Genomic DNA, 16,966 nt, shown 5'->3' on the forward strand with positions numbered 1-16,966 from the left:
TCAACTTTTTCTCAATCTTTTGAGAAAGAAATGAATAATGCTAATAATAGAAAGCTTATTGGCTGGGCTGAAAAACATTTTGGAAATATTCCATCTCGAGAGAAGACCTACGGGCAGGATTAAGATGACGTGATGTATTTAAACAATCACACATGGACTCTACTAGGTGTAAGTTCCTCTCCATGGTACGCTAACGGATGGCACAAAAGTGTACCGTGGGTGCTTGGGGCTGACACAGTGTGCAATATCTAAAGGAGGGTCACAAAGTGAATAGGGTCACCAAGTCACGGTAGGTGACCTCCTGCTCTATCAGTGGATTTGGGTCTAATCAAAAGCTAAAGACCAGGTTGTAGATGAAGGAGGACTGGCTAGTGTTGTTGTCTGTTTGTGGAATGAGGTGCCCAGAGCATTTGGCAGACTAGACACCAGGCAGTGACAGAGGGCACAGGTCCAGCAGAAGTTAGAGGAGGGCAGGATCTAAACGGAGAATACGGCTGCAAACATTAGCGCTGAAAAGAGCAGGGTGTCTCCGTCTTAGACCCAGGGAAGAAATTTAGGTTGATATTGGCTTTTTTCTATGAAAAGACAGGTGTATCACCTGTTTAGAGGGAGAAGTGGCACCAAAGCCTGAATGAGTTTGGAAGCCCTTTCTATGGGGTATGGGGAGACTGCTGACTTGGAGAAATATTAGAAAATGTTACAACGTAAATACTATTTTAAGGAATCAAAAGTGTACAGAGACACCTAGAAGTATGCCAGATATGAATCTGTACTGATAACTACCTTCTATACAGAGAGTATATCCAAAAAGGCTGACAGAATTTAAAAGAATCATCAACTTTTAAACAAGCGAGAAAACACAATTAATTCATGAAAAGATGTACATCTGACTCTTCTCCAGTAACTAAACTAAATGATTTAGTAAACTGAATCACAAAATGTGTCATTCTTTTGAAGCATAAATCCCTACAAGCCATATATTTGGACCTTTGGCAAAGACAATGAATCAATCTAAAAAACTCCTCCGATACCACTATTTCACAGAGTACACATTTTCTTAAAGAATTACAAATATGAACTTCTGTTAAAAAACAAACAAACTGTGATACAAAAGTCTACAAGGAAACTCTGGTATTTGATAAAAGGGCTGGCCAACCCAAAGTAGGAAATTAGAAACAAAAGACACGGTTTACAAACACTGTGTATGAAGGCTGTTTACATAAAGAACTTCATACAATCTGATACATACTTGCAGAAAGGTGAATGTTGTAAATTACTTATTTTAAAACACTCGGTATATACAAAGAGCACTTGTGCAAAAGAAAAGACTTTGAAAGCACTTTACCCTTGTTCCCTTTGGCATGGCTGTTTCATCAACCAACAGGCAAAGAATATTACAGGCCACCAGGAGGACCGAGATGAACTGCAACACAGACAGTGAGCGTCAGTTCTCAGTGAGCGTCGATACACATGGATGAGAATCTCAGTTGCTTCGGTTAGTGGAAAAGCAGGCAAAACCAAAATTCTATGTATAAACAAACTGTAAGGACTCAACTAACTGCAAAAACTCCAGAATAAACTCTAATAAAAGCCTCTGCAAATTACTACAATTTCAAAGCTTGTGGCCAAAGCTAGTAATAGAAATCCAGTTACTACATGACTTCACCAATTGGAAACCCACAACTCCACAGATTTAACATACCATTACAATGTTATCAGAACTAGTTTAATGATGGAATTTTCATATCCTAGCATAGAATGTGAAGCAGCGGGTATCTGCGACACCTCACCTCTTAATTCTACAGGCCACAAAAGAATGAATTTCCTGCTTTCATGAGGAAACAGTTAATCTTGAGGACTTCTTAAAAACTGCCATTAATTTCCACTTTTACTCTATTGACTTTTTCCAAGTAAAGGTACAGACGGATTCCAATCCTGTTGATGGAAAACCCGTTTACTAGAAACCATTTAGCCGAGGGAGTTGCCATACTCAAATACCAAAGTAAATAACAAATAATTTGCTTTATTTAACTAGGCAAATAAATTCTTACTGTTTCAATAAGAAGGAGAACCATAACAGCGGGATACACCAAATTTCTTTCCCATGCTGAAGCTTTTTTTCGCCTCTCTATTAGAAAAAAACAACAAAACACAACAAAAGATTTCCAAAGGTTCTCTCATTCCCCAAAACTCACAGTTTCATTCCTTATTGCTATAACCAGTATGCATTATTTTTATATAATTTTTTTGCAAAACCCATAAATTTCTAATTTTCCTCTACAAACTATAAAAATCAAAGTTTTAAAATCACTTTGCTAACATTAAATAGCTCAATCCTATGATGCCTACATTTTATCTCTGCAAAGACATTTCAGTTGCTAATGAAACATACTGTTAGTACACAGGTTACTATGAAAAGTTGGAAATATCTGTATTTGATACAGATTTAGGTAATGATACAGATTTGAGTGAATAAAGTAACGTGATTAAAAATCCCCTCCAATCCAAAGATAAATTCCTCTAGTTTTCTAGAGGCTGGAAGCAAATTTCTGGCTACAACAATCTACCTTCTATCACACCAATCCTCATGCCATGAACGACTGGTAAAATCAAATCAAACTTAACTAAGAACAAAAATGAGCACGAAGGAATCAGAGCTACCACGACAAACTTGTGAGGTCAATATTCTGCGAAATGAGTCAGCGTGAGCCCTCACGTCTGCACTGCCTTTCCCTGCAGACTTCTCCACTTCCCGTGCAGACTTTTCCAACATATAACTGGCACGGCCCTGCGAGGCTGAGACGTCAAGCAAACATCAGTAGGTAAAATTAAATGATGCTGAAGCAATGCTTTCAGCAAACTCAACAGGGTCAGGAAAACAAAACTCGTGTGGAGTTTGGAGCTCCCAAGGCAGCCGGAATTTGAGAGGCTATGACCAGAGAAAAGGAAAGAAAAAAGACGAGAGCCTAACATTCAGCCTCTTGTCCTTCCAGGCACCAATGGCTGAGAGAGCAATAGGAAGAAGCTGAGTGACAGGAAGAGGCTGGGAGAAGAGGCTGGGAGGGCAACAGGAAGGTACAGCAAAGAGGAGGGGCAAAGCCTCTGCCAGGCTCATGTTTCTTGAGGTGAAAACCAAAGTTCGGAGTTCATTAAGAAGACGGGATCAGAGCCAACAACGAAACACCCAGGCTTTCACTTCAGAAGCTAAAAACTGAGAGCAAGGCCAAAGTGCAAAGAGACCGGCCCTCATGAAGGGCACGACCCACTGTGGAATGATCACCAGCCCAGACAGAGGAAGGAGTCATCCCTACTCCAACTGCCCCCCAGAAGAAAAAGCGAATCCTCTCTAGGAAGAAAACATTATCCAGAGTTTCTACAGTTTGGTGTAAGAAATGTCTGACAATCAAATGTTACCTGGAGATAGGACAGAGAAAGAAAGAGAATAAAAACAGACTTTCGGTTTATCCGGATATTGAACGTATCAGAAAGAGGCCTTAAAATAACTGATTAATAGGTTCAACAAGATAAGCGACAAGATGGCAACTGCCGCAATTTGAATCCAGAAAATAACCGAATGGAAATTCTAGAACTGAAAAATACGGAAACTAAAAATAAGAGTTCAAGAGGAAGTTTAGCAACAGGACACAGCTGGAAAGACAGTGAAATGGAAGACACATCGATGGAAAATAGCACAGATCAGAGAATGTAAAAAAGGAGGAGAAATTCAGAAAAAAAAAAAAATGTAGGAGTGAAAAGGTCCAGCACATGTGCAACCGGAGGCTAAGGACATAAGAGAATGAACAGAAGGGGTATCTGAGGAGGTAAGGGCCCAACCATTTCCAAAGCCGGTAAAACACGCTAAGCCATATGCTGAAGAAAGGCGGCAGATCTCAAGAAGAATTAACATAAGGAAAACCAAACCTGAGCACGTCAGGGTAAAAGTGCTAATCAAGGACAAAAAGGAAACCTTACAAGCTTTCAAAAGGGCAACAAGACAACTTTCAACTGGAAACCAGAAGACTCTAGAAAGACATCTTTTCAATGTGAACTACCAAATAAGAACTCTAAATTCTGTGAAAATACCCTACCAATGAGAAGGAAAGGAAAAATGTTTTCAGATAAACAAAAACTGACAGAATTCATTGCCAACAGACCAGCACTAAACGAAATGCTAACAGATATTTTTCAAGCAGAAGCTAAATGAACACTGGAAACACAAATCAGGGGCACACGAATTTAAACACCAGTGAAAACCACTTCACGTCCACTAAATTGGGAAAAATGTAGAGTCCCACTTTGTCACTTGCTGACAGTGAAGTGGAGCAACAGGAAGTCTTACCCATGCCTGGAAGAAATGCAAAATAACACAACTACTGGGAAAATAATTCAGCATTATTTAAAAAAGTTGTACACCCACATACTCAATGACCCTATAATTCCACTTCCAGCTATGTACGCTGAAAAAACAGAAGTACCAAGAGATATACAGGAGAATGTTTATACCAATATTACTCATAATAGCAAAAGATAAGAAACACATCAAATATCCATCAACAGCGGAATGAATGAAGTAACAGACAACACGAAGCTGTTTACAAAGACGAAAACGACGGCAACCTATTGAATGGGAGAAGATATTTGCAAATTATATGTCCACTAAAGGGTTAATATCCAAACTCTACAAAGAACTTGGACAACCCAACACCAAATTTAAAAATGAACAGAGGAGGGGCGCCTGGGTGGCGCAGTCGGTTAAGCGTCCGACTTCAGCTAGGTCACGATCTCGCGGTCCGTGAGTTCGAGCCCCGCGTCAGGCTCTGGGCTGATGGCTCAGTGCCTGGAGCCTGTTTCCGATTCTGTGTCTCCCTCTCTCTCTGCCCCTCCCCCGTTCATGCTCTGTCTCTCTCTGTCCCCAAAATAAATAAACGTTGAAAAAAAAAAAAAAAAAAAAATTAAAAAAAAAAAAATAAATAAAAATGAACAGAGGATTTAAAATTTTTTTTTCAACGTTTATTTATTTGTGGGACAGAGAGAGACAGAGCATGAACGGGGGAGGGGCAGAGAGAGAGGGAGACACAGAATCGGAAACAGGCTCCAGGCTCCGAGCCATTAGCCCAGAGCCCGACGCGGGGCTCGAACTCACGGACCGTGAGATCGTGACCCAAGCTGAAGTCGGACACTTAACCGACCGCGCCACCCAGGCGCCCCTGAACAGAGGATTTAAATAGACATTCTTCCAGAAAGACACACAGATGGCCAAAAGACACATGAAAAGGTGCTAAACATCACTCATCATCAGGGAAAGACAAATCAAAACCACAATAAGATATCACCACACACCTACCACAATAACTAAAATCAAAAACACAAGTAATAACAAGTGTAGGCAAAGATACAAAGAAAAGGGGACCCTTGTGCACTGTTGGTGGGAATGCAAACTAGTGTAGCCACCATGGAAAACAGTATGGAGGTTCCTCAAAAAATTAAAAATAGGATTACCAAATGATCCAGTAATTCCAATACTGGGTATTTACCCAAAGAAAACAAAAACACTAATTCAAAAAGATATATGCACCCCAATGTTTACTGCAGCATTGTTTACAATACCCAAGACATAGAAACAACTCAAGTGTGCATCCAAAGACAAATGGATAAAGATGTCATATATACATATTTACACACACACACACACACACACGCAGGAATATCACTCAGCCATGGAAAAGAATGAAATCTTGCCATCTGCAACAACATGGATGGATCCAGGTAGTATAGTGCTAAGTGAAACAAGTCAGTCAAAGACAAACACCCGTGGAATTTAAGAAACAAAACAAAGTAAAAAAATACAAACAAAAAACCAGCTCTTAAATACAGAGAACAAACTGGTGACTGGCAGAGGGGAGGTGGGTAGGGAGACGGGTGAAACGGGTGAAGGGGATTCAGAGTACACGTATCACAACGTGCACCGGGCAAGCTACAGAATTGTTGAATCACTGTATCACACCCCTACAACTGATGTAACACTGTCTGGTGATTACACTTCAATAAAAAAAGAGAAATAAAAACGAACAAATTTTCAACAACACTGGACTTCCATCTCAGAGGCCAATTTACCACCCAGGCTGAAACAGTTAAGAAACCAAAAAACACATGCATATGAAACAGTTTCGAGACACTGGACGTGTGACCACAGAGAGACGGTGATCTCTGAGAGATGCCCCGTGTTCGCCCCTGCTCAGTGTCATGAGATGGTGTGCTAGCCACAGCACGGGGCGTGGGAACCCAAGCAGGGCCCAGCTCATTCCTGGAGTGGAGGACATAAAATGGGAGTGGGGAGAGACCAAGTTGGCTGGACTGTGCAGAGCAAAGTACGACAGGAAAACTCCTCAGGGGAAGAACTCCAAGGATCTTGAAAGGGTCATCCTTAGTCTTCAGCGGGGTAAAGATCAGCTCAGGTACACGAGCAAACAACCCACAGCTGAGGAAAGAACCACTCAAAAACGTCAGAAGGAGCAGTATCCAACCATCACCGAGGGCCAGGAATGGGGCCTGTTCCCGCGAGACAGTAACAAGGCCTCAGAAATCAGCAGCATTATTGCCTTGATGTGAGAACAATCGGCCCTACGGGGGATGCCGCTCTGGCCCCGCCTGGCAGGCCTTCAGAGCAAAGGATACAAAAATATAGCGCCCAGCAGTAAGATTCACAGTGTCCGCTACCCAGTCAAAATTTGCCAGGCAGGCGTAAAAGCAGAAAAGTACAACCAATGATAAGGAGCAAAGTCAATCAGTTGAAATTTATCAAGAACTCACACAGAAGTGAGAATTAGCAGATAAAAACACTGAAAGGGGTTATCACAACTGTATTCTGTATGATCTGAAGAGTAGAGGGCACAGACTAAACACGTTGGAGTCCTAGAAGGGATAAAACAAGTCTAAACAGGACTTCCAAATATAAAACCTGCAGGGCCTGAGAAAAATGCGATAGATGGGATTAAAGGCAGTTTTCACACTCGAAAGAAAAGATTAGTGAACATGAAGATACAGTAATAGAAACTATCCAAAACGAAACACACAGAGAAAAAACCTGACAAATAAAGGAAAATCCTTGAGTTTGGGGCAACTTCCAGGGCACCAGTGTACATATAATCAGAGTCCCTGAAAGGCGGGCACAGAAAGGAAAAGAAAAAAACATCTGGAGGAATAATGGCCAAAAATGTCTCAAATTAGATGTAAACCATAAATTCCCGGATCCAAGAGACTCCATTAACCCAAAGAATAAGAAGCATAAAGAACACTACTCTAAAGTACATCTTAATCAAACTATTCAAAGTCAATAATAAAGAGGACATCCTAAAAGCAGAGAGAGATAAAAGACAGTTTAAAAGATGATGACGGAAGATAACTTGTCAAAAATAACGCAAGCAAGGAGACAGTGGAGTGACATCGCTGAACATCAGCTTCTAAAAAGTCATTTTACAAAACAACAAAAAAGGTGAATAGACAAATGTTTATCCTCTCCCCAAACTAAAAGACAGTCTTTATCAATAGCTTCGGACAGACTGGAAGCCTATAACCCTCACGAAACATTTCATAATTTTTTGACTCTTTCAGACTAAGGTCGAGTTTCTGGAAAGACAGCAAGACCAATACACGAGTGACAAACAAAAATGTACAGTACCTAGTTTTGTCTTAAGGGTCTTCACATTTTCAAGTTCTTGTTCCAACTCCATTATATTGCATTCCACTGATGAAGACAGTCCTAGCAAAAGCAAAAATATTTTAGGAGTATAACAACAGAACCCAACAGTATAGAATGGGTAGCCCTCACATTTAATTAAAATACAAGACAACACATTACAAATCCTGATCATGGAGAATAAAAACAAATGCTGATTTGTGATTCACAGAAAAGTATACCCATTTCTTTACCACTCAAAACATCCACGTTCTTGCTGATTAAACACTACACGTTTCCTAAAGAATACCTTATTTTGATAAAATGTTTACTTGATCTGTTTATTTTTTATTTAACGACAGAAATACCGTATGCTTATTATAGAAAGTGAAAGAAATTCAAGATCTAATTCTCTATCCCACCTCCCTAAAGTGACACTCAGGAACAGCTTGGTTGATGCTTCCACACCTTTCCTCATACTCATGTATATATTCACATGTACATGTATACCACACACATGGTCTCTACTATACAAGAATGGGTTAAATTGGACACGTTACTTAACCACTTGCTTTCCTAGTCAATGATACATCCATGTTTACAGATAGTGCCAACTTTAACAACTGAATAATATTCCACAGTATGGATGCACTTCAGTTTTATTCAGAATTATTCCACTTATGACTAGTCCTAGGTTTTCTGCTATTTTCTGCGACTACAACGTTGCAACAAAAATTTTTGTATGCATATCCAGTACATTCTAATTCTATTATTTTTGCAGGACAGATTCCCAAAATTCTGAGTCACAGGGTATAAGCATTTACAGTTAAGAGATATTTAGAGGTTACTCCCTTCCAAATATTGCAATTTATTGTAAGAATTTAAATTATTGTAATATTTCCATTTCCATTTATAGCTTTTGAAAGTATCTATTGTCTAATACCTTCCCTCGCACTAGATGCTGTAGTTCTTGAATTTTGGCCAATATGATGGATAAAAAATGTTGGGTTTTTTTTTTTTTTATGTTTATTTTTGAGAGAGAAAAAAAGAGAGAGAGACAGAGCGGGAACAGGGGAAGGGCCGAGGGAGAGGGAGACACAGAACCTGAAGCAGGCTCCATCCAGGCTTTGGGCTGTCAGTACAGAGCCCGACACGGGGCTCGAACCCACAAACCATGAGATCATGACCTAAGCTGAAGTCCAGTGCTTAACTGACTGAGCCACCCAGGCGCCCCAAAAGTATTTTCTTATTGTTACTTTAACATATATTTCCCTAAATGTGGTTAAGCATCTTTCATATGTTTATTTACCACGTGGATTTTCCCTGTTCATATTTTCTACTTATTTCTGTAACGACTTGCATATCTCCATATTCTGTTTTATCTGTTCAATTCTGAAATGGATAAATTAAAATCCCCCACTACAAATTTACTTTCATTGATTAGGTTTTCTCAGTTTTTAAGCGTTTTCTCAATATATATTTGCATTTATTTGTCTGCTATGTTTTTTGGGTTCCTAGAAGACTGTTACAGCCTCCTTAAGAATCACATCTTTTACCATTAATGACCCACTTTGTTTTTAATGTTTTTCAACTTAAATTCTATTTGGTGGACCTTAAGTTCTACTTTCTTTTTGTTTTTATCTGTATTTGTTTTACTTATTTACTGATTTACATATGAGAGACCAAAAAAGATTAAAATTAAAGGTAGGTAGGTCTGTGTGTCTATCAATGAATCTTATTCGAGGTTCAACCTTATCAGTTAGATTTTGTTGGTTACAAGCAACTGAAATGGATGGACTGGGTACAACAGAAAAGGAATTCATGAGAGAGAGAGAGAGAGAGAGAGAGAGAGAGAGAGAGAGAGAGAACCAGCAGGAAAATTTCCAGTTTTCCTGGGAAGGAGAGGAACCAGGCAGCTGGGGGGCGCTCCGGGTGGCAGGAACAGATGGACTGTCTCCTCTTAGTATTACCGCTGGGATCGATCAGTTCCAACGATTTTCAGTCTTTATGTTGCTCGGATCAAGAATAAACGTCCAGTGTCCTGAGGGCCTAGCTCAAGAGTCACGAGCCAATTCCTTTGGTAGGGGAGGCAGAGAACTCTGACAAGCAGTTCCACAGAGGTGATCAAATGTGAGAAGGAAGAAAGCCAAATCAGATGCTTTACTACAATAGATCTGATAGGCTCTGTTCTTTAACAGTGGAATTCAGCCGATTTACATTTAGTAAAATATACTATTTGCATTCAGTAGAATTTTGTATAAGAGCTGATAAACTTCATTTTATACCTTCCATATTGCTTGTCTTAATTTTTAAGTGTTTTTTTGATTTATTATTTTTTTAATGTTTATTTTGAGAGAGAGAGAGAGAGAGAGAGAGAGAGAGAGAGAGAGGCAGGCAGAGAGAGAGGGAGAGAGAATCCCAAGCAGGCTCCACACTCAGTGCGGAGCCCAACTTGGGGCTCAATCTCACAACCGGGAGATCATGACGTGAGCCAAAATCAAGAGTCAGACGCTTAACAAACCAACTGAGCCACCGAGGTGCCCCTTAAGTGTTTTTGTTCCTTTTACTTTTACCTTTACTAAAATGAAATGTGCACGTAGTTCTGACTGCCAAATACGTTCACAAGGTACATACTTACACGCTGACCTGCCTCCCCGAAGACCACCACCTCAAATTGTTTAGCTGATTCTTTCAGCATTTGTCTCCCTATCACTAAATAAACAGCTTCCCTCGCTAGGCCCTGATTTTCCAGCTCTAAGTATTAACTAGGGCCTTCCTACCAAGGAAGATAAGGATTTAAGTCTCTATAAGCCACACACCTTATCATTCCTCCCTCTCCCAATGTGGACTGTTGGAAACTGTGGTTACATCAATATTCGATGTCTGCATGACTGCAACAGAAATGCCATCTGCTGCTTACCCACGTAACAAACTATGGTTAGCTTTCTTTTCTTCCATAATATTATTCTTCCAACGGCTAGAATTAGTCATTTTTTTCACTTGCTTAGTTTCCTTATGTACTTATCACTACCTCAATGCCAAAGTTTCCTCCCAAATGTCTTTTTCTCTTGGTGTTTGAATTCCTGTTATACCACTCACTTCATTACCTGGAAGAAACTTCTCCTGGAGTCTTTAGACCTGCCCTGGCCTGGCCTGCTGCCCTCTAGCCCTGCTGCACACTGGCACCCTGGCCCCTCCTCTCTTCTCTCCCGCAGTACGTCTATTATTTCCTACACAGCCCTTCTCACTTGCTCCACTCCCTTACGTAGGGGGTGCATAGCCTCCGGCAGCTTGTGAAGAAAAGGTTAATGGGAAGTAATCTTTTTGAGACTCCACAAGTCTGCATATTTTACCTTTGCTCTCGCAGTTTGGGAAGGTATGGAAATCTAGGTCAAAACTAATAATCCTTCAGAATTGTACGTCACTGGTCCATTGTCTTCCAGCTCTGGCCCTGCACCCGAGAAGTCCGAAGTTCTCCTTCCCGTCCCCTTGAATGTGAACGGCTTTCCAGTCTGTGAAACGTGTGGAATCTCTGTTCCCAGTGTTCTGGTGGCAAGTCCATTTCCATGTACCACGCAGGGCACTAGGTGAGCCCTTTCAATCTCCAAATTCACATTCTTTGGATCTGAGAAATTTTCTGGATTCTGTCATTTCCCTCTTTCCTCTCCTCTCCCCATGTGGAATTCCCAACAGTTGCCTGCTATTTACCCTAAACTGGTTCTCTAAGATTCTTAAATCTTTTCTCCTATTTTTGTCATTTGACCCATCTTCTAAAAAAGTTCTTTACCTCCCAGTCTTTTGGATAGGCCATTATTCCTAAATATCAGAAGTCCCTTTCTGTTCACTAGATGCTCCATTTTTAGAGAATCCTGGCCTTCCTCATGACTGCAGTCTTGGTTTCTTTCTCTCAGGATGCTAACAACAGATTTATTTTCAGATATGCTTCTCTAGCGTATATTCTGTCTGTCCCAGTGTTCTGTATTGTTTGGCCTCTCCTTTCAAGTAGCTCAGAAGTCTGGTGAGCCTGAGTTGTCTGCTCATATTTAAGAGTGAAGCATGAGGGGCGCCTGGGTGGCTCAGTGGGTTCAGCATTTAACTCTTGATCTCAGCTCAGGTCTTGATCTCAGGGTCATGAGTTCAAGCCCTGCACTGAACTGAGCAATGGCTCCACCCTGAGCGTGGAGCCCACTTTTAAAAAAAGTGTTTTTAATTTTTTTTATACCGTTTATTCATTTTTGAGAGACAGAGCGCAAGCAGGGGAGAGGCAGAGACAGAGGGAAACACAGAATCCGAAGCAGGCTCCAGGCTCTGAGCTGTCAGCACAGAGTCCGATGCGGGGCTCGAACCCACAGACGGTGAGATCGTGACCTGAGCCAAAGTCAGAGGCTCAACCGACTGAGCCACCCAGGCGCCCCAAATTCTTTTAATAAAAAAAAAAAAAAGAATGAAGCACTAAATGTGCTAATTTGAAACTCAAGAGTGAGTGGTGGCTGACCACTGTGAGACTTCTTGCCGGCTAATCCAAGCAGGGCACCCCGCTGCATCTGTGGGGCCTTCCTCCGGGCTAGACAGAGTCCTCAGAGACTCTTCCCATCTCCTCCTTGAATGTCCGTGTAAAGGGAGATGGGAGCCTGTAAGCACTCACCCCGTCCCCTACACTGTTCCCAGGCCACAGCCTCTGTTTCACTCTCTGGAGAATAACCCTCCCTCTTCTCGGGGCAGGAGAGGCAGTGCCTGGGACCTTGGATGGAGGGAGAAGATGTGGGCATCCAATCGCTTCACAAACAGGATTTTCAACCAACCCTCCTGAGCTTACTCCACGTTATCTCCACTTCCATATCAGGCAGTGCCACTTCTCGAGATTTGGGGGGAGTCTGGGATACGAATCAAGCACAGATAGCTTAGGATTTAGCCTCGTTGGGTCTGCTAAACTCGTTGCCTCTAAAATTTTCTCAGGTTTGCTAAATTCCAACATTTTATTGTGATGTTTTTCAAGTTCTCATTCCCTGAACGTCAGCGTTCTCATCTGTGAAATGGGGTGTATTTATTAGGATGCTTTCCACTGGATCAAAAATCTCAACTCAAAGTAGCTTAAAAAAGAAGAAAATAATTTCACGAAATTAGAAGTTTAGACACAGGATGGGCTTCAAAGTGGGTTTTCCCACAGCTCAACAGTGACATCCAGGGACCGAATTCTGCCACCCACAAGCTGGCTTATTATGAAGTCTGGTGGCTCTTTCCCCTTTCATGTAATTTCATAATTTCTGTTTATTTTGCTCTTTATTTCTTCTTTTCCCAGCCAGTGGAATTTCTGTCTATTCTTTCTCCCCAGGTTAATCTGGCACCTCAGTGGTTACTTTCTCACTCTTAACACAAGTACGGTTGCATTTTTTTTTTCAGTATAACACAGTCATAACCCCATAATGATGCTTTACTGAGTAACTTTCCTGCATCAAGGTGAAGCTTTCACTGTACTTTCATCTAACGGTTCTTTCATTGCTTCCCACCCACTCCTCCTAAATCCTGGATTTTGCTGAGACTGCTTTAAAAATATTTAATATAAAAAAAAAATTAAAAAAAAAAAAAAAAAAGAAAGGGGCGCCTGGGTGGCGCAGTCGGTTAAGCGTCCGACTTCAGCCAGGTCACGATCTCACGGTCCGGGAGTTTGAGCCCCGCGTCAGGCTCTGGGCTGATGGCTCGGAGCCTGGAGCCTGTTTCCGATTCTGTGTCTCCCTCTCTCTCTGCCCCTCCCCCGTTCATGCTCTGTCTCTCTCTGTCCCAAAAATAAATAAACGTTGAAAAAAAATTTTTTTAAATAAAAAAAAAATATTTAATATAAGATTATTAGTAAACTTTTCTTTCAGTGTATAAGTTGTCATTTCCTCAATACCTAGAATAGTACCTAGCACAAATGAGATATTCAATATACAGATATGGAATGAATATCTTTTTTACCCTAATATACATATGACATCTTGATAAATGTATGAGTTTTTAATCGCAATCTTCCCCCCCCAACCCTTAAAACTAATGATATTATCAATAATCCTTAACAGGTCACAAACAGGAAGTTTGATGTTGATCTCGCTCTCTCCTTTATAAGTTATTATTCTTTGTGAAAGCTTATGAGACTTTTATTATCATCATCACGCTTGGAATTCCACAATCTTACACAATAAGTCTAGATCTTTTAAATGTCCTATTTAACAATCTTGTCTGGGACTCTGTGGTCTTTTAACCTGCACCAAAGTCTTTCTGCAGCACACTGACATCTTCTACTATTATCTATTTACTTAATTTTTTTCTACTTCTTCTTCCTCCTTCTAGACGCTTGCTATTTTTTCTTTAATGTTTATTTATTTTTGAGACAGAGAGAGACAGAGCATGAGCAGGGAAGGGGCAGAGAGAGAGGGAGACACAGAATGTGAAGCAGGCTCCAGGCGCTGAGCTGTCAGCACAGAGCCCAACGCGGGGCTCGAACTCACGGACTGTGAGATCATGACCTGAGCCGAAGTCGGACGCTTAACCGACTGAGCCAGCCAGGCGCCCCTAGATGCTTGCTATTTAGATTAGGTATCTCGGCTCTAGAGTCCATGTCTGTCATCTCATTGTTTCCTTGTCTTTGTACTTTTGCTCCGTGACACAAAAGAGTTCTTCCACTTGATTCTGCCAGATAAGTAATTCAATTTTCAGAAAGACTACACTCGTTCCTCGTTGCTGGTGTAACAAAGTGCCATCAACTTAGTGGCTTACACAACATAAATGTATTAGCTCACACTTCTAGAGTTCAGGAGTCTGAAATCAAGGGGTCAGCAGGACCGTGTTCCTTCTGAAGACTCTGGGAGAGAATCTGTTTCCTTATCTTTTCCAGCTTACCTAGAAGCTGCCCACATTCGTTGGCTCATGGGCCCTTCTTCGGTCACTCTGCTCTGCTTCCGCAGTTACATCTCCTTCTCTGACCCACCTATAACAATGGTGTGAGGACACCGGGCCCACCAGATCATCCAGGATAACCTTGAGACCCTTCAACTAATCACCTTGCAAAGTCCCTTTAACCACAGAGGGGCTGTGTGTATAGAATCAGGGTGGTTGGGACTCAGATACTTTCGCAGGGTCACTATTCCGCGATCACAAGGACTTTTTCATCTTTTGCCTGCTGAATTTTTCTTTTTTTTTCTTTTTCCACATTCTAGGTGGCCTTTTTTCTTCTCTAACTACACGTCCTTAAAAGTCCCTATTACTTTTAAGAGCCAAGTACAAACTCTTGCTTGTCTCTCCATTAGCTGTCAACCTCAATGGGAATCAGTTGTTCTAGATCCTCATCTTTGCAGTCATCACTCAGCCTCCAGCGAGTGATCGTTTTCCTTTATGCCCCGCTATCGTTCCCTTCACACCTCATCACGTCAGACCGCCTGTCAAACAATGACAAACCATTTCGGGGGCCCAGCAGTTTCTGCTTTGGGGGGCTGGGGAAGAACGCCAGTTCTTCCTGATTCAGGAAGCAGCAGCCTCGGGGCTCCGGGGTGTCTCTAGCATCAGTGCGCTCCTTTATCAAAGGGATGAAGAAAGCAGGATTTGGCCAAGGATGCTAGGCGGCCTGGTGGGCGAATGCAGTAAGTAGGGGAATCCAGAGGCTCTTTCTCTAAGCCCCCTTGGGGACTCACAGAACTCCAGCCTTCCCCTGGGTTCTAGGAAAGGTAAGTACTGCCCCCTCTACATCTCCTGCCCCGCTTCCGCCCAACGCTGAAGAGGGAGAAATCCACTACCTTCTCTTTTGGAGAAGCTGAGGTCTTGAATGTACTAAAATGTTACAGTATTTCCAGAGCTCCCGAGTTTAATCATTTTACTTGTCAACGGGTAATTGACATTTATGGGAGAATATGGGTTAAGACAGATCTCAAAGCTATAAAACTTTGACTATAAATACAGTTTAGAGTGTCTAGTAGCCAAAGCAAAAAGGGAAACAATTAAATTATCGAATTAATGAATACTTCCATACAAGAAGGAGGTTTACAGTAAGACAGCGTCGCATTTTAAGATTTGCGAGTGTCTCTGAATCAAAGCTTAAACGACATACTAGTCTTACAGATACCTTTTACTTTTTATCCCATTTCTTCATAAATTACATGGTGTGTATCTGTAGTTAATGCTCATTTAAATTCTTTATCTGATTAATACAAATACAATTCCGAACTACATTTCATTCCCTATATTTGTAAAGAAGTATTATTCCAGTAACCAGCTCAAGACTAGAAAAAATAATCTGATGAGTATTCAGAAGTTTGAAAGGGAACAGGGATCAGGATACACAGTATTCCAGCTGCCAATTTTAGATTGGGCAAAAAGTTAGAAATGCCTGCTTTGTGGTATGATGTCTACAAAGCCCATTACAAATATCTAGACCTATCACTATATTTTTCAAAGGAACAAAAACTAAAGTGGTATTTCCGAAGTACTGTATTTTTATTTTCAGGAGACACAATGCTAGGCACGCAACAGACAGTTGGTAAATACTGACTGGGGTGCCTGGGTGGCTCAGCTGCTTAAGCGTCAGACTCTTGATTTCAACTCAGGTCATGATCTCACAGCTCATGGGTTCAAGCCCTGAATCGGGCTCCTCACTGACAGTGCGGAGCCTGCGTGGGATTCTCTCTCTCCCTCTCTCTCTGCTCCTCTCTCTCCCTCTCTCAAAATAAATAAATAAGTGTTTAAATAAATACTGGCTGACTTGCATATAAAAATTAAGAATGCATTCTCACCGTCTTCAAACAGAGCATGCTTTCATTAAATGACAGATTCACCTGGAACAACACAATTTTCAAAGACCTTACCATCCTTCACTGTGTACCATTACCTACGTGAGATGAGTAAGCTTGTGTAGGCAGAATGTCCCATTATAAATGGCCAAAAGGAACGATGGCTATTGCAAGGAATGAAGACATACCACAAACACACATTGGAATGTTACGTGAATTTAAGTTGCACTAAAAAAAAATCGTCAAGATATCCTGAGCAACTGTATTATCCTTACTTTATTTCAAAATGAATCTCACAGGTTCCATGTCAGCATTGTCTAGTCAATAAGTCAAATTGGTAGACAAAACCTGTTTGGACTAGTCATGAAAAATAAAAAGGGATTCTCCAAGAAAACCACAAAGCAGCTCATTTAAGGTCAATTTAACGGTATTATTCTGTTTTTCTTCCAGCCACGACATAAGATTTCACTACCTCAAAGGAAATTATAAGAGTATCTATTTGCATTCCCCTAGGTGATTGGCAGTTCAACACCAA

The 16,966-nt window shown here is 41.2% G+C and overlaps 1 protein-coding gene across 3 annotated transcripts in view; it reads right to left on the reverse strand.

Annotated features, from left to right (window-relative positions):
* The window catches only part of LMBR1 (limb development membrane protein 1), a 151,410-nt gene that overhangs the window by 28,516 nt on the left and 105,928 nt on the right, over positions 1-16,966 (reverse strand). For all 3 annotated transcript variants that reach the window (XM_043590023.1, XM_043590022.1, XM_043590024.1), the window contains 3 exons: positions 7,679-7,759; positions 2,052-2,128; positions 1,346-1,423 (listed from right to left, as the gene is read on the reverse strand). In XM_043590023.1, the coding sequence (XP_043445958.1) occupies positions 1,346-1,423; positions 2,052-2,128; positions 7,679-7,759 (236 nt within the window). The remainder of the gene's footprint in view (positions 1-1,345; positions 1,424-2,051; positions 2,129-7,678; positions 7,760-16,966) is intronic.

Source organism: Prionailurus bengalensis, chromosome A2 (assembly GCF_016509475.1).
Source record: "Prionailurus bengalensis isolate Pbe53 chromosome A2, Fcat_Pben_1.1_paternal_pri, whole genome shotgun sequence".
In the NCBI taxonomy this organism is placed as follows: domain Eukaryota; kingdom Metazoa; phylum Chordata; class Mammalia; order Carnivora; family Felidae; genus Prionailurus; species Prionailurus bengalensis.